This window comes from Salmo trutta, chromosome 4, assembly GCF_901001165.1.
Source record: "Salmo trutta chromosome 4, fSalTru1.1, whole genome shotgun sequence".
In the NCBI taxonomy this organism is placed as follows: domain Eukaryota; kingdom Metazoa; phylum Chordata; class Actinopteri; order Salmoniformes; family Salmonidae; genus Salmo; species Salmo trutta.
This window is the reverse complement of record NC_042960.1, coordinates 25,966,792-25,988,594: the sequence shown is the minus strand read 5'-3', so window position 1 is coordinate 25,988,594 and position 21,803 is coordinate 25,966,792. Positions and strand designations below refer to the sequence as shown.

Below are 21,803 nucleotides of genomic sequence, written 5' to 3'. Positions count from 1 at the left end.
AGGAGGTGCCCCTATCAATTTGCTGGCCTTTTATTGTTCAAATCTGCAAGTGACTCCATCTGTTTACTTTCAGGGAAGAGAAAACCATATATTTTGTTTTCCTTGCATTAAGCACAAGTTTCAATTCAAAAAGCTGCTTTTGAATAACATCAAAAGCCAACTGTAAGTCCTGAAATGCCTTCTCAATATTAGATGCACTAAATAATTTTGTCATCAGCATACAGATGGAGATTTGCAGAGTCAACAGTCTTCCCTATATCATTTATATACAGTGTAAAAAGGATCAAACCTAAATGTGAGCCCTGGGGAACTCAGATGTCATACCCTCCTGTGCTACACACTGTTCTGTCAGAAAGGTAGTTTTGGAACCAATCCAATGCATCACCACTTAAACCAATCTTTTTTAGTCTATACAACAGCAGGGCATGGTCAAAAGTGTCGAAGGCCTTCAATAAGTCAATAAAAAGTGAAACACACTGATTTTTCTTGTCCTGAGCATCTAGAATATCACCTACAACCTTACTTACTGCAGTAATTGTACGATGCTTGGCTCTAAAACCCGACTGGAATTGAGATAACCTGTTAGGGCTAGGGGGCAGTATTTACACGGCCGGATAAAAAACGTACCCGATTTAATCTGGTTATTACTACTGCCCAGAAACTAGAATATGCATATAATTATTGGCTTTGGATAGAAAACACCCTAATGTTTCTAAAACTGTTTGAATGGTGTCTGTGAGTATAACAGAACTCATATGGCAGGCAAAAACCTGAGAAGATTCCTTACAGGAAGTGGCCTGTCTGACAATTTCTTGGGCTTCTTGGCTCTCTTTATTGAAAACTGAGGATCTTTGCTGTAACGTGACACTTCCTACGGCTCCCATTGGCTCTCAGAAACTGGGAAAAAGCTGAATGGTGGCTTTGCAGGCCCTGGCTGAAAAACATTAGCGCGTTTGGATAGTGGTCGGTCAGAGTACTATGAGACTGAGGCGCGTGCACGAGGGGACACCATGTTTTTATTTTCTCTCTCTTTGTACTAAAACACGATTTCCCGGTCAGAATATTATCGCTTTTTTACGAGAAAAATTGCATAAAAATTTTTCTTAAACAGCGGTTGACATGCTTTGAAGTACGGTAATGGAATATTTCGATTTTTTTTGTCACGAAATGCGTCGGGCGCATCACCCTTCTTTACCCTTTCGGATAGTGTCTTGAACGCATGAACAAAACGCTGCTATTTGGATATAACTATGGATTATTAACCAAACCAACATTTGTTATTGAAGTAGAAGTCCTGGGAGTGCATTCTGACAAAGAACAGCAAAGGTAATAACATTTTTCTTATAGTAAATCTGACTTTGGTGAGGGCTAAACTTGGTTGGTGTCTAAATAGCTAGCCCTGTGATGCCGGGCTATCTACTTAGAATATTGCAAAATGTGCTTTCACCGAAAAGCTATTTTAAAATCGGACATAGCGAGTGCATAGAGGAGTTCTGTATCTATAATTCTTAAAATAATTGTTATCTTGTTTGTGAACGTTTATCGGGAGTAATTTAGTAAATTCAAAAAACATGCATGTATTGTATAACATAATGTCCTAGAAGTGTCATCTGATGAAGATCATCAAAGGTTAGTGCTGCATTTAGCTGTGGTTTGGGTTTATGTGACATTATATGCTAGCTTGAAAAATGGTCTGATTATTGGTCTGATTAAAATGGTCTGATTATTTCTGGCTGGGTACTCTGCTGACATAATCTAATGTTTTGCTTTCGTTGTAAAACCTTTTTGAAATCGGACAGTGTGGTTAGATTAACGAGAGTCTTGTCTTTAAAATGGTGTAAAATAGTCATATGTTTGAGAAATTGAAGTAATAGCATTTCTAAGGTATTTGAATAACGTGCCACAGGATTCCACTGGCTGTTACGTAGGTGGGACGATTTCGTCCCACCTAGCCCAGAGAGGATAAAACGGAGCTATTGTAAAGAAAGTCTTTCAACTGTGAGTTCACTTGGCTTTCCAAAACTTTTGCCAGTGTAGACAGTTTAGATATGGGACGATAGTTATCCAACTGGGACAGATCCCCACCCTTATGTAAAGGTGTGACAGGCGGTTTTCCAGACTTTTTGAATGGTATTACTCGCCAATTAAATATTTAATATATCAGTGCAATGCAGCAATGCTCTCTGCACCAATTCTTTTGAAAATAAGGGTTTAACTAATCCGGGCCAGCCGCTTTCTTAATATCAATAGTGTGGCCGACCGGGGGTTTGGTCAAGACGTTTACCCAGATCAGACACAGACAGAGAAGGATTAGCTCAGTCTCAAGGGTGTTTATTTAAATAATAGATCAAAAAGAAAATGATAGGTCTCCCCATGAGACCCTCTCCGGGATACCGTCTTCTGGGTTCCGGTTCTGGCACAAAACTGAACTCCCTCTTGTTACCTCTGCAACCGTCAACAATAACACAGGAGTCCTTTCTTCCCCCCCACTCTCCTGGTGTGCTGCCCTTCTGGCAGCTTTATGGGCCTTGCACAGTTGGTGAGCAATCCGCCCTTGATTACTCAGCAGCTCCCAATCAGTCCTGGCTGGAGAGCCCATCGAGACCTGGCACGTCCAGCAGATGGAGCCATCGCCTCGTGATGTATACTCCATCTGTTACCAGGCCTCGACGAGTCTCCCCCTGGTGGCTGACCTGCTGTATGCCACAATAGATTTGAGTGCCTTTACAACTTCTGAAAGCTCAATCTTGGTTAAATGAAATATATTAACCACTGGCCGGCATGCGGCACTTTCATTCACAGCCTCATTCGAGATGTTAGGAAGGAGTTTATTATCAAATAAATGCCCAGCTTTAGCAAAATGCTCATTGAACATGTCAAGCAGTTTATTCTTGTCAATCACGTCCATTGAATTTGAGGTCTGACCAGAGGAGTTTGTGTTAGCATTCATGGATTTAATGGTTTTCCATAATTTCGTCAGATTATTGAGGTTTGCCTTGGTAGATTCGTAATAGAAGCTAGATTTGTGTTTCCGTATTAACAAGGTGCACTTATTTCACAATGCCCTGAATAACTGCCATTCAGCCTGGGAATTACCCTTTCTGGCTTTGGCCCATTGTGTATTTTGTTTATGGATCAAATTAGATAAACGTGTCTCTACCTCTTACCCGGTACTTTTTGAGAGGGGTGTGTTTATCACAGATAGTATAAAACATGGAATGAAAATAGGAGAATGCCTTTTCGATGTCTGGAATAAACGCAATCCTATCCAAATTGCATGCATAAAGTTCATGCAGGAACGCCTGCTCACAGAACTGTGTAAAATTTAGTTTGACTACGAAAGAGGGGGCACTTTGGGGATTTTGGTGTCTCTAATGCAACCAACTGCACAATGATCGCTTAAATCATACCAACGGCCAAGTATTTATGTGGATTGTTAGTTAGAATAACATCAATAAGTGTTGACTTAGAGATGTATTTTGGATTGAGTCTTGTGACTGCATTTATAATTTGAGTAAAATTCAGTGTATTGCACGGTCCTCTTATTGTGTCACAGTTTGGACATAACCAGTTCCAGTTTAAATCACCCATAAGGACCATTTAATTTCCCCCCCAACCACGCATCAGTTCAGCCAGAGAATCCAGGGATTCTACTTTTGCAGATGGAGGTCTATAGCATCCTATTAAATCTAAGTTCACAGCTTTCGTTAACTGCAGTTTCAATGCTAGAGAAAGACCTTAGTTCAGTAACCACATATCAGTCTAATATAGATGGCTATACCTCCCCCTTACTTCGTCGGTCACATCGATAAACATTATAACCATCCAAGCCAATAGACTGATTTAGAACAGATTTCTTAAACCAGGTCTCGGACTGAACTAAGACATCGGGGTCAGCAGTGTGAACCTACACTTTTATCATGTCCATTTTCGGCATTAGACTCCTCACATTAATGTGAATCAGTCACAACCCTGATTTAGTTTTAAAATCATTTGGAATCAGAAGTACAGTACAAAGAACAAGAAGAAGCCTGAAGGAGGAGAGATTACTAGAAACAAACTCGGTGTATCATTTTATCTGTGGATTAATTGTCAGAGTAGAGTACCTTGTGCATTTCAGGTAAAATAACCCAATGTTTATATCCCAGGACAAATTTGCGAGCTAGCTAAATTGCCACAGAAGTTTCATGATTTTCGACCTGTCCCCAAATTAATATAGTTGGTTCAGAGTTCGTTTTGATATTTCAACCTGTGTGTCCTGATCGCGTCTAGTGTGGTTGGACAAAATCAACATGAGCTCGATGGCACACGCTAGCGGTGTGGTTACCCGTGCATGAAAAATAGATAGCGGTAAATTGCAGCATACTGCTTAGGCTGCCCATTGTGACTCGCTTGTGGTCGTGCTGGAAGCATATGGCAACAACTTCAATTGTGCGTCAAGAATTCAGCATAGCAAGTTTGTATGAAGGTCTGGTTATTAAATGGGTAGACTGTTCAATAGTAATATCCTCTAAAACGCCCTGGTGACAAATAAACTTTGCTGCCCTGTTTCCAATTGCCAACATGGGTGGGAAAACCTATTCAAGTAAGTAAATACATTCTGAAAATGTAAAAAAAAAAAAAAAAAAACAATGTATTAGCTAAGTAGCTACTGTGCAGGCTAACTCAAATTAGCTACTAAATGAGCTAGCTAGTTGGCTAGCTAGCTATCTAGCCAACTTCGTATACTGTATAGATAGCAGGCCAAGTGAATTAAATATCACCAGCTACCTAACTTCATATTAGCTAGCTATCTTGATGTATTTATCACTGTAAAAACTCCAAATGCATTTGTACGTAGCTAGCTAACAGCCTTGGAGGAGGGTGAAAGGATAGCAGCCCCAACTGTCAAAGTGAGTAGGTTATTCTGGATAAGGCAGGTACTTTTGTGTAGTTCCTGTCCATAGAAGTGAGGACAGAGATAATAGTAACATAATATTCAGTGCGGTGTAATTTGACTATAATGAAGTTTGTTTCTTGTGAGGTTTTCTGTCCTCAGATAAAGAGAGCTATGAAAGCCTGTCTACATATAAAAGGTCCCAATGAAGAGCAGTGGTTCTCAGTCCTGGTCCTGGGGACTCAAAGGCGTGCACATTTTTGTTTTTGCCTTAGCACTGCACAGCTAATTCAAATGATCAACTCATCATCAAGCTTCAAGTGGTATTTATGTATTCATTTGTGATGCTATCCTTGATATGATCCTGTTATTATCACATGCTACACATGCAAATATGTGTGCCCATGCATCTATCAATCCAATGTTATCAGGGATTTTATACTTTAGTAATCCCCAATGACCTGGTAATGTAAAAGTCAAATAATTACATTGTCTTCCATATTTCTACAGATACCTTGTAACTGGATATTCCTCAAAACGATTGCCTACAGTTAATTTGTAGGGCACTGCAAGGTTGGGTGACCAGGGCCATCTGGGACTGCCTCCTGGAGGAATTCAGGTGTGTGAAGGCTACCTGTGTTCTGCATAACTTCATGAGGATGGACCAGGAGGGGATCTGCAGCTCGCCGCCGTGTGCCAGAGGAGAAGTCTGCTGCTCTGCAGGATGTTTCAAGGATGGGGTCCAACAACGCAGCAAGAGAGGCAATCCGTGTGCGGGAGATCTTCCCCTCCTACTTCTTCGAAGAGGGTGCTGTTCCCTGGCAACACGACAGACTACACTATTCATAACCAAAGGCTCTTTTAAGAGCCATTCACATTTCAATAAGAGTATTCTTCCATTTGCTTAGCTGTGTCAACTGCAGTTATTCAATTCCCAGTTTCTCTCCCTTTGATTTCTACTTCTCAGGTGAAGGTGCTGTTTAGGTAAGGGTGTAATGTCTGTACAAAAACAAAACAGGCTATTTTAAATCACCCATATTGAAAAAATGTTGGACAATTAGACACCCTATAACCCACACCTACACACTCATGTATCAATCTGATTGATGGATTGTGTTGTGCAGTAAGCAGGCTCAGGTGTATAACTGTGGCTCCTTCCACCTTGAAAGAATAGGCAAGAGGGCCAACCATGGAGAATATTAAGACACTTCATTATTTCTATAACTACACTATATTGTTTGTCCTCGTGTGTCCGTTCATGTTCTTCAGCATAAAGTACTCTGCAGCCACTTAGTGTGGTGCGGACACCAGGTGAGGCCACACACACAGATTCCTGTTGAACACTGTCTCCTTAACTACCTTATTTTCTCAATAACAGTATCTCTCCTTCACTTCATCCCTCTCCTCTTCTCCCTAAACCCTCTAGGTTATATCAGCTGTGTCGGTGAACCCCCTCCCGCATCTGAACTAGCTACATAGAGGGCACAGCATGATCAGAGGTGAGAGGTCAGTTCAACAGGAAGTATTATTAAAGAGATGCTTTACATTGAAATACAGATAGAGATGCAGTAGTCCCAGAGTTAATGATCCAAGGTCAGTTTTGCATGTCACCTCCTGATGATTTTGACTAACAATGTTAGAATAAAAAATAAAAACACAAGGATTAAACATGCTCTCTCGTCTGCAGAGGTTTTCATGAGAGGATGCCAACCCCCAGTCCCATCATCGCCACCTCACCCGCTCTTAAGATAACCTTTGGGCCGACTAGAGACACTTATGTAATTGTGATGAACTGAGAGAATATTTGGGTAGCACTGTGATTCTTTAATCATATGCTGCCTTCCCTGCTCCTATGTTCATACCTCTTTCCCTTTGTCTTGTACACCTCTTTCTTCCTCTGTTTTTATAATGCACAACAGATGTGCATTGAAGTACAGATTGAACTTGTATTTATAATCTTACAATTATAATATTTATAAAGTATGTATTTATAACACTTGGATAATAAACTTCTTTCAATAAAGTATTTCACATTCTCTACTGGTTGAAATTAAGCCTCATTTGATGAAATACTACACCTATCCTGTGTTTACCAGATCAATGCAGATGAAGGGCATTATTTTATTTAACCTTTGTTCTTAACTGACTAGCCTAGTTAAACAAATTCTTATTTACAATGACGGCCTAGATATTAGATATTGAGATGAACCTGTCATGGTGAGGTTTATGACCCCCATAAATACCTTTCCCTCTTTTCTCTCTACAGAATGGACTCTTGGAAAGCCCTTTGTTGGTGACATCAAAAGGTTGGGAATGGAACAATATTTCGGTAATCCAACCAGTTGAAAGTATCCATTGGTACTTAAAGAATATGATGTCTGATCAGTTAAAATCAAAGTTTATTTGTCACGTGCACCGAATACAACAGTTGTAGACCTTACAGTGAAATGCTTACTTACAGGCTCAAACCAACAGTGCAAAAAAGGTATTAGGTGAACAATAGGCAAGTAAAGAAATAAAAACAACAGTAAAAAAGACAGTGAAAAATAACAGTAGCGAGGCTATATACAGGCACTGGTTAGTCGGGCTGATTGAGGTAGTATGTACATGTAGATATGGTTAAAGTGACTATGCATATATGATAAACAGAGAGTAGCAGTAGCGTAAAAGAGGGGGTGGTGGGTGGCAGGACACAATGCAGATAGCCCGGTTAGCCAATGTGCGAGGGCACTCGTTGGTCGGGCCAATTGAGGCAGTATGTACATGAATGTACAGTTAAAGCAGCATACCACCCTGCATCCAACTGCTGGCTTGCTTCTGATGCTAAGCAGGGTTGGTCCTGGTCAGTCCCTGGATGGGAGACCAGATGCTGCTGGAAGTGGTATTGGAGGGCCAGTAGGAGGCACTCTTTCCTCTGGTCTAAAAAATATCCCAATGCCCCAGGGCAGTGATTGGGGACACTGCCCTGTGTAGGGTGCCGTCTTTCAGATGGGACGTTAAACGGGTGTCCTGACTCTCTGAGGTCATTAAAGATCCCATTGCACTTATCGTAAGAGTAGGGGTGTTAACCCCGGTGTCCTGGCTAAATTCCCAATCTGGCACTCATACCATCACGGCTGTCTAATCATCCCCAGCTTACAATTGGCTCATCCATCCCCCTCCTCTCCCCTGTAACTATTCCCCAGGTTGTTGCTGTAAATGAGAATGTGTTCTCAGTCAACTTACCTGGTAAAATAACGGTAAAATAAATAAAATAAAAAATAAAAAGTGACTATGCATATATGATAAACAGAGAGTAGCAGCAGCGTAAAAGAGGGGTTGGGGGGGCACACAATGCAAATAGTCTGGGTAGCCATTTGATTACCTGTTCAGGAGTCTAATGGCTTGGGGGTAAAAACTGGTGAGAAGCCTTTTTGTCCTAGACTTGGTGCTCTGGTACCGCTTGCCATGTGGTAGTAGAGAGAACAGTCTATGACTGGGGTGGCTGGGTCTTTGACAATTTTTAGGGTCTTCCTCTGACACCACCTGGTGTAGAGGTCCTGGATGGCAGGCAGCTTAGTACCAGTGATGTACTGGGCCGTACGCACTTCCCTCTGTAGTGCCTTGCGGTCAGAGGCTGAGCAGTTGCCATACCAGGCAGTGATGCAACCGGTCAGGATGCTCTCGATATTGCAGCTGTAGCACCTTTTGAGGATCTGAGGACCCATGCCAAATCTTTTTAGTTTCCTGAGGGGGAATAGGCTTTGTCGTGCCCTCTTCACGACTGTCTTGGTGTGTTTGGACCCTTCTAGTTTGTTGTTGATGTGGACACCGAGGAACTTGAAGCTCTCAACCTGCTCCACTACAGCCCCGTCGATGAGAATGGGGGCGTGCTCGGTCCTCCTTTTCCTGTAGTCCACAATCATCTCCTTAGTCTTGGCTACGTTGAGGGATAGGTTGTTATTCTGGCACCACACGGCCAGGTCTCTGACCTCCTCCATATAGGCTGTCTCGTCATTGTCTGTGATCAGGCCTACCACTGTTGTGTCGTCTGCAAACTTAATGATGGTGTTGGAGTCGTGCCTGGCCATGCAGTCATGGGTGAACAGGGAGTACAGGAGGGGACTGAGCACGCACCCCTGTGGAGCTCCAGTGTTGAGGATCAGCGTGGCAGATGTGTTGCTACCTACCCTCACCACCTGGGGGCGGCCTGTCAGGAAGTCCAGGATCCAGTTGCAGAGGGAGGTGTTTAGTCCCAGGATCCTTAGCTTAGTGACGAGCGTCGGAGCCGGTGTAGTACGATTCAATCTTAGCCCTGTATTGACACTTTGCCTGTTTGATGGTTCGTCGGAGGGCATAGCAGGATTTTTTATAAGCTTCCAGGTTAGAGTCCCACACCTTGAAAGCGGCAGCTCTACCATTTAGCTCAGTGCGAATGTTGCCTGTAATCCATGGCTTCTGGTTGGAGTATGTACGTACAGTCACTGTGGGGACGATGTCCTCGATGCACTTATTGATAAAGCCAGTGACTGATGTGGTGTACTCCTCAGTGCCATCGGAAGAATCCCGAAACATGTTCCAGTCTGTGATAGCAAAACAGTCCTGTAGTTTAGCATCTGCTTCACCTGACCACATAAATTGTATCTTGGAAAGTCTACACATTGTAGTTATCAGATTCACATGGAATTGTTGTGCAATTTAAATGTTTAAATATGAAACTATTTGTGAAAAGATTAAATGTATTTTTATTTTAAAATTAGAGAATTGTTTTCATAAGTAAAATATGCTCACTCAGTGGCCACACCCACGTGAATAGGCATTGGTTGGAAATGATGAACCAACCCCTTTTCTACATTTATATAAGAGTCCCCGTGACCCAATTCACGGCGAACTAAGCCAACCTCAGCGTGAGCTCTGGTTGCAAATGGTTGAACGACTACAACCTAACGAAATTAACATTGTGATCCTGATGATGTGAGGACTGATGTCCATACGTTTAAAAGGGCGAACTACAACGTATCCGCCCAGAAATATTCTTCAAAGGACAAGGGAGATCTCTGCTAGGCAACCCAGCCTTCTATCTTTGACCAATCTATCGAAGCGCAGCTCAGGGGTAAATATATTTCTTGCATTTTCCTTTTCCGAAATGGCGGTTATTTAGAATGCATAAACATAAACATAAACATCAAACATTGATTGACATGGTAATGGCTCTATAGTATTGGAGAAAAGTTGAAAAAACGGACCGCTCGTCATGGCGTAACGTACAGCACGCATAAAGCAACTAATTCTGTCTTACAGCCTCTCTCCACCAGGTGTAGCACTTCTCTCACCGTTTAAAAACAAGAAAGGGACAGGGTAAGGGGGATACCTAGTCATTTTTTGTGTCATCACTGCAAGCTATCATGACTCTCAAAAGCCGCTGTTTACTTCTGAAGATCACTTTAGCACCGCCCTAAAAACCCGATTCAAATTCGACACAAACCTTCAAATAGGTATGTAATGACACATTATATAGTCTTTATAGTGTGTTATCTATATTTTAGAGGCGATAAGGTGATAAGTTGGACAGATCAAGTGAAAAAAAGCTGTTTCCCCACACGACACCTCTCCTTCTGACTATCACGCAATAGGTTTTGCTTCCCCACCTGCCATTTTTAAAAAGACCTGACGGAGCTCATTGCCTTCTTGAATCATGCAGAGATGGGCACCATGAAGGTTTCGTCATTTATTTTGTTGGAAAGTGGAGAAATTGTGCTTTACAATGGTATTGATATTACAGGTGATCTCGATGTATTACGTTTTTTGGGTGCTACAATAAGGTCAATTGTACGGACTAGCACGATGTACAAAAGTGAGTTAGTTTAAGTTACACATCCATAGGCATACAGGTATTGTTATCCTCCACTGCACAATAAACAAGAACATAGCTAGCTACTAGAGGTCGACCAATTAATCGGAATGGCTGATTAATTAGGGCCAATTTCAAGTTTTCATAACAATCGGAAATCAGTATTTTTGGACACCGATTTGGCCCAATTTTTTCATTTTTTTTTTTTACAACTTTATTTAACTAGGCAAGTCATTTAAGAACACATTCTTATTTTCAATGACAGCCTAGGAACGGTGGGTTAACTGCCTTGTTCAGGGGCAGAACGACAGATTCTTACCTTGTCAGCTCGGGGATTCAATCTTGCAACCTTACGGTTAACTAGTCCAACGCTCTAACCACCTGCTTTACATTGCACTCCACGAGGAGCCTGCCTGTTACGCGAATGCAGTAAGAAGCCAAGGTAAGTTGCTAGCTAGCATTAAACTTATCTTATAAAAAACAATCAATCATAATCACTAGCTAACTACACATGGTTGATGATATTACTAGTTTATCTAGCCTGTCCTGCGTTGCATTAGGTACACGTTGCTCCAACGTGTACCTAACCATAAACATCAATGCCTTTCTTAAAATCAATACACAACTATATATTTTTAAACCTGCATATTTAGTTAATATTGCCTGCTAACATGAATTTCTTTTAACTAGGGAAAATGTGTCACTTCTCTTGCAACAGAGTCAGGGTATATGCAGCAGTTTGGGCCGCCTGGCTCGTTGCGAACTGTGAAGACTATTTCCTCCTAACAAAGACAGCCGACTTCGCCAAACAGGGGATGATTTAACAAAAGCGCATTTGCGAAAAAAGCACAATCGTTCCACGACTGTACCTAACCAATGCCTTTCTTAAAATTAATACACAGAAGTATATATTTTTAAACCTGCATATTTAGCTAAAAGAAATCCAGGTTAGCAGGCAATATTAACCAGGTGAAATTGTGTCACTTCTCTTGCGTTCATTGCACGCAGAGTCAGGGTATATGCAACAGTTTGGGCCGCCTGGCTCGTTGCGAACTAATTTGCCAGAATTTTACATAATTACGCCATAACATTGAAGGTTGTGCAATGTAACAGGAATATTTAGACTTAGGGATGCCACCCGTTAGATAAAATACGGGACGGTTCCGTATTTCACTGAAAGAAAAAACGTTTTGTTTTCGAGATGATAGTTTCCGGATTCGACCATATTAATGACCTAAGGCTCGTATTTCTGTGTGTTTATTATATTATAATTAAGTCTATGATTTGATAGAGCAGTCTGACTGAGCGGTGGTAGGCACCAGCAGGCTCGTAAGCATTCATTCAAACAGCACTTTTGTGCGTTTTGCCAGCAGCTCTTCACTGTGCTTCAAGCATTGCGCTGTTTATGACTTCAAGCCTATCAACTCCCAAGATTAGGCTGGTGTAACCGATGTGAAATGGCTAGCTAGTTAGCGGTTAGCGGGTTTCAAACGTCACTCGCTCTGAGACTTGGAGTAGTTGTTCCCCTTGCTCTGCATGGATAACGCTGCTTCGAGGGTGGCTGTTGTCGATGTGTTCCTGGTTCGAGCCCAGGTAGGAGCGAGGAGAGGGACGGAAGCTATACTGTTACACTGGCAATACTAAAGTGCCTATAAGAACATCCAATAGTCAAAGGTATATGAAATACAAATTGTATAGAGAGAAATAGTCCTATAATTCCTATAATAACTACAACCTAAAACTTCTTACCTGGGAATATGCTACATGACCATGGTGCTTGCCTACGGAGCTGTGAGGGGAACGGCACCTCCGTACCTTCAGGCTCTGATCAGGCCCTACACCAAAACAAGGGCACTGCGTTCATCCACCTCTGGCCTGCTGGCCCCCCTACCTCTGCTGAAGCACAGTTCCCGCTCAGCCCAGTCAAAACTGTTCGCTGCTCTGGCACCCCAATGGTGGAACAAGCTCCCTCACGACGCCAGGACAGCGGAGTCAATCACCACCTTCCGGAGACACCTGAAACCCCACCTCTTTAAGGAATACCTGGGATAGGATAAAGTAATCCTTCTAACCCCCCCCCCCGCAACAAAAAATATATATATAAATGTACTATTGTAAAGTGGTTGTTCCACTGGATATCTTAAAGGTGAATGCACCAATTTGTAAGTCGCTCTGGATAAGAGCGTATGCTAAATGACGTAAATGTAAATGAATATTGAAGACTCATGTTAAAAGGAACCACCAGCTTTCATATGTTCTCATGTTCTGAGCAAGGAACTTAAATGTTAGCTTTCTTACATGGCACATATTGCACATTTACTTTCTTCTCCAACACTTTGTTTTTGCATTATTTAAACCAAATTGAACATGTTTCATTATTTATTTGAGGCTAAATTGATTTTATTGATGTATTATATTAAGTTAAAATAAGTGTTCATTCAGTATTGTTGTAATTGTCATTATTACAAATAAATAAAAGAAATCGGCAGACTATAAGAGCTTAATCGGCATCGGGTTTTTTTGGCCACCCAATAATCGGTATCGGCGTTGAAAAAAATCATAATCGGTCGACCTCTACTAGCTACGTTATTTCATCTATCTGCATTGCATGGCAAATATCGGCAAGGCAAGCTTACAAAATTGTACATTCAATTTTAGTAAATGCTTTAGCTAGCTAGATTCTTTACATCCACTGTTTCACAAGACAACAGCCTGGTTTGCTTGTTGTTTCAGGAGTCCCTAAAACAACCAACCAGAATTACAATTTCATACTCATGTCACAACACCCATAAAGCTAGCCAGCTAGCTGGCTTATGTTAGCTTGTCAGCTAGCTTGCTAAAACGCGATTTTTGTAAATTAACTTTATGATTAAAAAAATATGCATAATCGTTTGTCTCAACATTAACTAACATATTCCTGTCAACTGTACATTTTTTGCATGATTCGTTATGACGTTATAATAACTTACATTTGCTTCCATCCTAGTATTTTCGTCAGCCATCTTTGCTGAAGAAAGTCTCCAGCCTTGGGTCGCATAGCGTCAAATTCGTCATGGGAACCACTCGATATGATTGGTCATCGCCCAGCGGTTGCCGCTGGTGATTTGCATAAAGTTGGGAAAAGTTTATTTCTCCACCACCTCCCACGCCACCTTCGCACCGCCCAAAGGTCCCCCGCCCTCTCCGCTTTCCTTCCATTGAAATGAATGGGAAGCGGTGCTTCACCGCGCGACACCCTGTGCTAGTGTATCATGCCCGTAGAATGCCAGCGCGTTCGGGCCCAGTAGACCAGCCAATCACAGGTGGCAAGTCCACCCAGCGGGGCTAGGAAGCCAAGCGCATCTAGACGTTATCTTACAGCGCAGATACCAAACTCCGGCTTCCAGCACACGTAGGGTTGCCAACTTTCTCACTACCAAATAAGAGACAAAAGGTGGCGTGCCAGTGCACGGTGCCACGGCGGTGTAGGTATGGTGTTGTGTGAATGAATATAGTGTATATTCATATTCTTATTAAATTGGAAAGGCAAAACATTTGTATATTCCATTTAGTCTATAGCTTGACTAAAACTGTATCATTATGTAAACTTATGTGAATAAACCTCAAAATAAATTATCAAAGAAATCTACATTTTGAACTTTACAGAATAAAAAAATAAAAAAAATACATTTCAAATTCAAAAGAGGAAAAGAGGGGCATGAGTCACTCACCAAGTCTACTTTTACCATGGATATTTTTTGCTGCTCTTTACTGACAAAGCAGTCCTTTGTCCTTTTGCATAGCCAGAGAGAAGTCCTTACATGACAAGTCACAGTTCACAGATATTTGAAGTTCCTTTTTGATCAGCTCTGTCACAGAGCCTCTGTGCTGCATCTGTTTCTTGAGTCTGGCCATTTAATGGTCATCAGAGAGAAAATCCTTTCTACAAAGGCATTTGAGCCTGGCACACAGAACAAATGAGACTATCCTGAACATGTTAATCAAGTTGGCTTTCCCTAGGTTTTGGAAAACTGCCACCCACTTCTCACTGGTGGATTTTGTGGTATCATGTCTGGTTTTCTGTATTTCCTCCCAGCTAGCACAAAACTCTTCATAGAGTTGGTCCATACTGACTGTCTCTGTCATTTTGAGGGCAACCACCACCTGCTCCGGGTCAGTGAAGGAGAGCTCCTCATAGAGACTGATCGGTTTCAGTTTCACCATTACATTTTCTGGTGAGAAATCAAACCACTTGTCAATGTATGCAATGGCAGTGTCATTGAACTTCAAAGTCCTGTTGCTGTTTGGACCTTTGTGCTGACAATTGTTTGTCCATCAGCTGCTTGGTCTGGTATCCAAAAAAGCTGTCCTGTTTCCGCCGAAGCATCTTCATTTTGAACTTTTGGACTTCCTTGTAAACATCTGTGATGCAGAGCGTTGTTTCCTCCAGCTTTTTTACGAGTTGGTCAAAAACACACCCCACGTTGTGGAAAAAGCACAGCTAAATCTCAGCAGCTTTCGTTTTTTCTTCATACTCAAAAATACTCTTCGTCTCCCCAGGGGACCTGAAGTATGAAGTAAGAGCTGGCCAGCTTTGCAGGAGACGATCGACAGCTGGATGAAGAGAGAGCCATCATGTGCAAACCTGTCGCAGAATTTCACGCCACTCAATGTCAACAAAGGCAAAACATGCTCGCGGTTCCTCTCTTCGGGAAGCAGATACTGAGAAGTGAGTGGCTGTAGATCTTTAAAACAATTGTCTCAATATCCAGTGACAGCTGATCGCAGGCGTGCTTGCAGGCATTATGAGCTATGTGAGCTGGGCAATTAGCTTTCAGAATGCAATTGTTGGCACTGCTCAATAACTGGTAAACGGAGTGGTGTTTTCCAAAGTTGACATTGGCATTATCTGTTGCATAGGCTGTGATGTGTCTAATATCATCACTGTCTTCATGAAAGTCAAGTAACTTGCACTGCATTCCATCAGTCACAGAGAAATATCTCACGCACACTGGAAACATTTTTCTATTTCCCTTGATGGAGGCATCACTGGCAACTGAGAAATACACGGGCTCACCTTCGGTCGGGGACAGATCATCCAAAATATCCCGCACAGTCTTTGGTCCTAAAACATTCATTGTAATCATCTCAGCTTTTGTTCTTCCCAAGTGCATCTTCTTCACAACATTTGAGTCATGGAACAAAGCACCATTGAGCTTAACAAGACAGTCAGTGCTGTTGTAGCTAAGTCCGTGTTTAACTGTATGGTACACATACGAGGCTTCACTTGCCGCGATTTTGTCATTTTTCTGCAGTAGACGCCACGAAGAATGCACTGATATTGCTAGCACCTTTAGCTTCTTGTGCATTTCTGTGGATGCACGCTGAGTAAGGTCATTCTCCCCGCTATGGCCAACTGAGAAGTCCCGACGGCATAAAGTACAGAAAGGTTTCGTCGAGTCACCACTGATGGGCTTAACCCACATATTTTTTGCTTCCTGTTTGTTGTAGCTGCCCAGTCTTTTCTTTTTTTGCAGGTTTATCCATATTTCCTTGATATGCCAAATCGACCGAACAACAACAGAAATTAATTTGCAGGAATTGCCGCATTTACACTATACTGTGATTGGATGAATATACGGGACAAGGGAGGTCCCGTATGGGACAAATCAATTTAGCCCAATATAAGGGACATCCCGGCTAATACGGGACAGTTGGCAACCCTAAGCACACAACACAGCAAGGCAAGAAAGGAGTCAGAAGACTGGTAGATTGCTGGAACACAGATGAAAAACCTGACCGTCGAGGAGTATCCAAGGCTAGTCGGCCCAAACGTGTCTAGACAGTCAGTCACAGCACAGATGTATCGTCTCTCGGCTTTCAGGGAGGGCACCACACCGGCACTATCTCCTCGTGTCGAAACCAGCAGATGTCCCTGCTTGGTTTACTAGCGATTTTAACACTTCGATTGCTTTGATCCTGTAGGATTTTAGATTTTGACTGTTGTTTAACTTTCGCAGCCTATAACGGTTTTGCAAAGTAATAAAAACGTGTAACACTTGAAACAAACAAACAGTGTGACACAACATGCTTAGCGAAACTGCCCTGCCGCCATCTTGGTTGTACAAATGTGTTGGTCCATGCCTCACGACCTGAAATAAAAGATCCCAGGACAAAAAAGCATGTTCAATGGAAATTCTTGATTTAAATACTTTTTTACTCTAGGCTTAATCCGTTTCCCAGAAACTAGCTCTACAACTTTCAAACAGAGCCTAGTTGGTTACTCCACACCAATCCTCTCTCCCTACTTACATTTTAGTCATTTAGCAGAGGCTTTTATCCAGAATGACTTACAGTAGTGAATGCATACATTTTAACACTTTTTTTTGCTATTAGTCCCCTGTGGGAATTGAACTCACAACCCTAGCACTGCAAGCAGCCATGCTCTACAGACTGAGCTACACTTGTCTCCCCTCCTGGGCTGTAAGCTGTGTTGACAGAAGGAGCTCTTTCGGCTGTGTGAACTCACCAGCTGATCGGGACTGGCATGTCCCTACAAACACACACACACACACAAAAAAAAGCCTATTTATTACTAGTGTGAGGGGTTGCTAGTGCAAGAGGGAAATAGGCCTATATGATGTACCTATATGTATGTAAGTGTGTGTGTGTGTGTGTGTGTGTGTGTGTGTGTGTGTGTGTGTGTGTGTGTGTGTGTGTGTGTGTGTGTGTGTGTGTGTGTGTGTGTGTGTGTGTGTGTGTGTGTGTGTGTGTGTGTGTGTGTGTGTAATGTATTACTTGTCAATTCAGTGTTTCCCCTATATTGATTTAGCTGCAGTGGCCCACCGCTGGTTGTTCTGACACACAACTTTAACATTCACTGCCCTTGACATACTCACATCTTGCAGAAATGTTGCCAGTGCTTTTAAATGTAACCTGCTAAATAGTTGCATTTTAAAATGCTGAGTACTCAATTATTTAATTGAATACAAACACAGATTCCAGTACTTGAGTAGTCGCGCACATCCCGAGTGTGTGTGTGTGTGTGTGTGCACATGCGTGCATGTATGTGCACATGCACGTGTGTGTGCGTGAGTGAGTGCACGCGTGCGAGCGTGTATGTATCAGGCTCTGAGTAGCCTACATATGTATATTGAGGGGCCCTCTAGAATGCCATTTTACATGCTTCTCAACTTCTCTCTTGTCATAACTAATCCTTCTCCCAATCCACCCCCAACCCTCCACCCATCACCCCCCAACACCCGCTCTACTCTTCCAAGTTTAATTACATTTCTGTCCACTGTCAAACAGCGTTTTGACAGGCCAATCTTCCCAACGAAATATTTATAAACGTTAAAGCCGACGTGTTGAGAGCTCCCCAGCAGAGAGAGAAGGATGAGGGTGGAGGGGTGGCTGGGGGGGTTAGATTATGGGATCACCCTGCTCTATACAGAGCTACGGTGTCTATCTGACCTCATCAGCTTGTGTGTGTGTGTGTGTGTGTGTGTGTGTGTGTGTGTGTGTGTGTGTGTGTGTGTGTGTGTGTGTGTGTGTGTGTGTGTGTGTGTGTGTGTGTGTGTGTGTGTGTGTGCAGCCTCAGCTTCCCTATTTAACATGGTTACAGATCCACTTCATTTCTCCCCACACTCTCTAATCGGGTTAATTCTACAGACTGGAGAGGGATGGAAACACACACACACACTCCACATACCCACACATGTGGTAGAAAGGGAGGATTGTGATGGTTGGGAACCATAATCTGACAAAGTGCTATTTAAGACTGTTCCAGTATTTTATGGGTGATCTTTATTGGCTAAAGTACAGTACAGTGATTCAGACGTGGGGTATATGTTTTGGTACATTGGGTTAGTTATATGTGACTCAGAGACAAGCCGAGACACCACATCATGTAGACAGAGTGATCGGGGTAATTTGATCATAATATTGCAATATTAGTGTGGGATGCTGCAGGTCACCAGCAGTCAGTCACTCTAGATAGATTCCAAATATACTTCATCCGCACACACAAACACTCACACAGGCGCATGCACGCACACACATGCCTCTCCTCCCCTTCTCTCCCTCCATCCAGCTCCTCCCTCCCCTTCTCGACTCACCTGTCCTGTTGATCTCGATGATCTCCTCCTGGGCCAGAGGGCAGTCCCCTCCCCCCAGGCTGCCTGAGCCCACCATACCCGGCCCGGCAGTGGCCATGGCCAGGGCGTCTGGCTTGCAGTAGTTGGGCGAGCCCGGCATGGTGGGCCGAGGGATGTGCTTGCCCTTCCTCTTGGGCAGCTTCTGCTTGGCCATGGCCAGTGAGTAGTACATGCCAAAGTTGTTGACAATAACGGGCACAGGCATGGCGATGGTCAGCACCCCCGCCAGGGCGCACAGTGCGCCCACCAGCATCCCCGACCACGTCTCAGGGTACATGTCCCCATAGCCCAGAGTGGTCATGGTGACCACGGCCCACCAGAAGCCAATGGGGATGTTCTTGAAGTTTGTGTGTTTGGCGGCCGTAGGGTCGTCAGGGTCGGCACCGATGCGCTCGGCATAGTAGATCATGGTGGCGAAGATGAGCACCCCGAGGGCGAGGAAGATGATGAGGAGGAGGAACTCGTTGGTACTGGCGCGGAGCGTGTGGCCCAGCACCCGCAGACCCACGAAGTGACGAGTCAACTTGAAGATACGCAGGATCCTGACGAAGCGCACCACTCGCAGGAAGCCCAACACGTCTTTGGCGGCTTTGGAATCCAGACCGCTGAGCGCCACCTCCAGGTAGAAGGGCATGATGGCAATAAAGTCAATGATATTGAGGGTGCTACTGAAGAACTCCTTCTTGCAGGGGCAGAAGATCACGCGCATCATGACCTCAATGGTGAACCAGATGACGCACGTTCCCTCCACATAGGTGAGCCAGCCATCGGTCACCACCTCGTAGACGATCTCCTGACTTGTCACATCGCCCACCGTCACGTTTTCTGTTTTGTTGTAGATGGTGTTGAAGGCCTCGTGCGTCTCCAGGCAGAAGGTGGTGATGGAGATGAGGATGAACAGAAGGGAGAGGAACGCACAGTACTGGAGGAGAGGAGAGAGGGAGAGAGAAGGAGAGAGAAAGATGGTTAGGTTCAAGTTTTTTTTTACTTAGTTGCCTGTTACAGGATTATGTTTCTTAGGCTCATTGAATTCTCACCGAAGCCTAACCCAAAGGATCAAATTAATTTACAGATTAATGTCTTCCACATACTGTATCACAGAAAACATGCAGCAACAGAGGTTAACCTAAACTGCAAAAAAAATAAACACCAATGGTTCCCACTTTTGATGAATAGATCTGTTTTACACAGTTTTAGGTCTAAACCAACGATTACACAGGCACTCTGATGAACTCACAGTTCAACTGAACAAACCACATACCAACCATGCAGTCAGGATTGGGGAGTAACGGATTACATGGATAACAAAAAAATTGTGACTGTAATTCGTTATGTTACCAGCAAAAATATTGTCATCAGATTACAGAGACTTTTGAAAAACTAGATGATTACTTCTAGGATTACTTTTACATTCAGAAAAGACGTTTGCACAAAAATTTTTGACACCTTTCTGTTTTTTCAATGACATTTTCAGTGCAAATTTAAGTTTGTTCCGCCTGAGCGAGTGACCACAAGTCAGAGACCACTATGATGACACAAAACTAGCTGAAATCACTCAGTTCTGCCTCAAGGACAAGACTCATAAATGTCAAACTGCTAAAGAGGTCATTAGAAGTTGAGGAAGACAAACATTGTCTTCTTCTAATGATTCCAAACAACGATGAGACAGCCTACAGGGAGGAGATGAGGGCTCTGGGAATGTGGTGCCAAGAAAATAACCTCTCACTCAACATAAACAAAACTAAGGAGATGATCGTGGACTTCAGGAAACAGCAGATGGAGCAGGTGGAAAGGTGGAAAGCTTCAAGTTCCTCGGCGTACACATCACTAACAAACTAAAATGGTTCCCCCACACAGACAATGTGGTGAAGAAGGCGCATCAGCGCCTCTTCAAACTCAAGAGGCTAAAGAAATTTGGCTTAACATCTAAAACCCTTACAAACTTTTACAGATGCACAATTGAGAGCATCCTGTTGGGCTGTATCACCGCCTGGTACGGCAACTGCAACGCCCACAACCGCAAAGCTCTCCAGAGGGTGGTGCGGCCTGCCCAACACATTACTGGGGGCAAACATCCCGCCCTCCTGGAGACCTACAGCACCCGATGCCATAGGAGGGCCAAAAATATAATCAAGGACATCAACATCTCGAGCCACTGCCTGTTCACCCCGCTATCATCCAGAAGGCAAGGTCAGTACAGGTGCATCAAAGCTGAGACAGAGAGACTGAAAAACAGCTTCTATCTCAAGGCCATCAGACTGCTAAACAGCCATCACTAGCACATCAGAAGCGGCTGCCTATAGACCTAGATTAGGAATCACTGGCCATTTTTAGAAATGGATCACAAGACACTTTAATAATGTTCCGTATCTTGCATTACTCATCTCATATGTATAAACTGCACTCCACACTATTCCACGGTATCTTAGCCACTTTTAAATTGTGTTTACGTATTGCATCACCCATTTCATATGTACAGTTGAAGTCGGAAGTTTACATACACTTAGGTTGGAGTCATTAAAACTCGTTTTTCAACCACTCCACAAATTTCTTGTTAACAAACTATAGTTGTGGCAAGTCGGTTTGGACATCTACTTTGTGCATGACACAAGTCATTTTTCCAACAATTGTTTACAGACAGATTATTTCATTTATAATTCACTGTATCACAATTCCAGTGGGTCAGAAGTTTACATACACTAAGTTGACTGTGCCTTTAAACAGCTTGGAAAATTCCCAAATATGATGTCATGGCTTAAGAAGCTTCTGATAGGCTAATTGACATAATTTGTGTCAATTGGAGGTGTACCTGTGGATCTATTTCAAGGCCTACCTTCAAACTCAATGCCTCGTTGCTTGACATCATGGGAAAATCAAAAGAAATCAGCCAAGACATAAGAAAAAAAATTGTAGACTTCCACAAGTCTGGTTCATCCTTGGGAGCAATTTCCAAACGCCTGAA

General features: G+C 43.0%; 1 protein-coding gene across 3 annotated transcripts in view; it reads right to left on the bottom strand.

Moving 5' to 3' along the window:
• The window catches only part of LOC115192159 (potassium voltage-gated channel subfamily C member 1), a 132,253-nt gene that overhangs the window by 53,894 nt on the left and 56,556 nt on the right, over nt 1-21,803 (bottom strand). For all 3 annotated transcript variants that reach the window (XM_029750359.1, XM_029750358.1, XM_029750357.1), the window contains exon 2: nt 18,803-19,763. In XM_029750359.1, the coding sequence (XP_029606219.1) occupies nt 18,803-19,763 (961 nt within the window). The remainder of the gene's footprint in view (nt 1-18,802; nt 19,764-21,803) is intronic.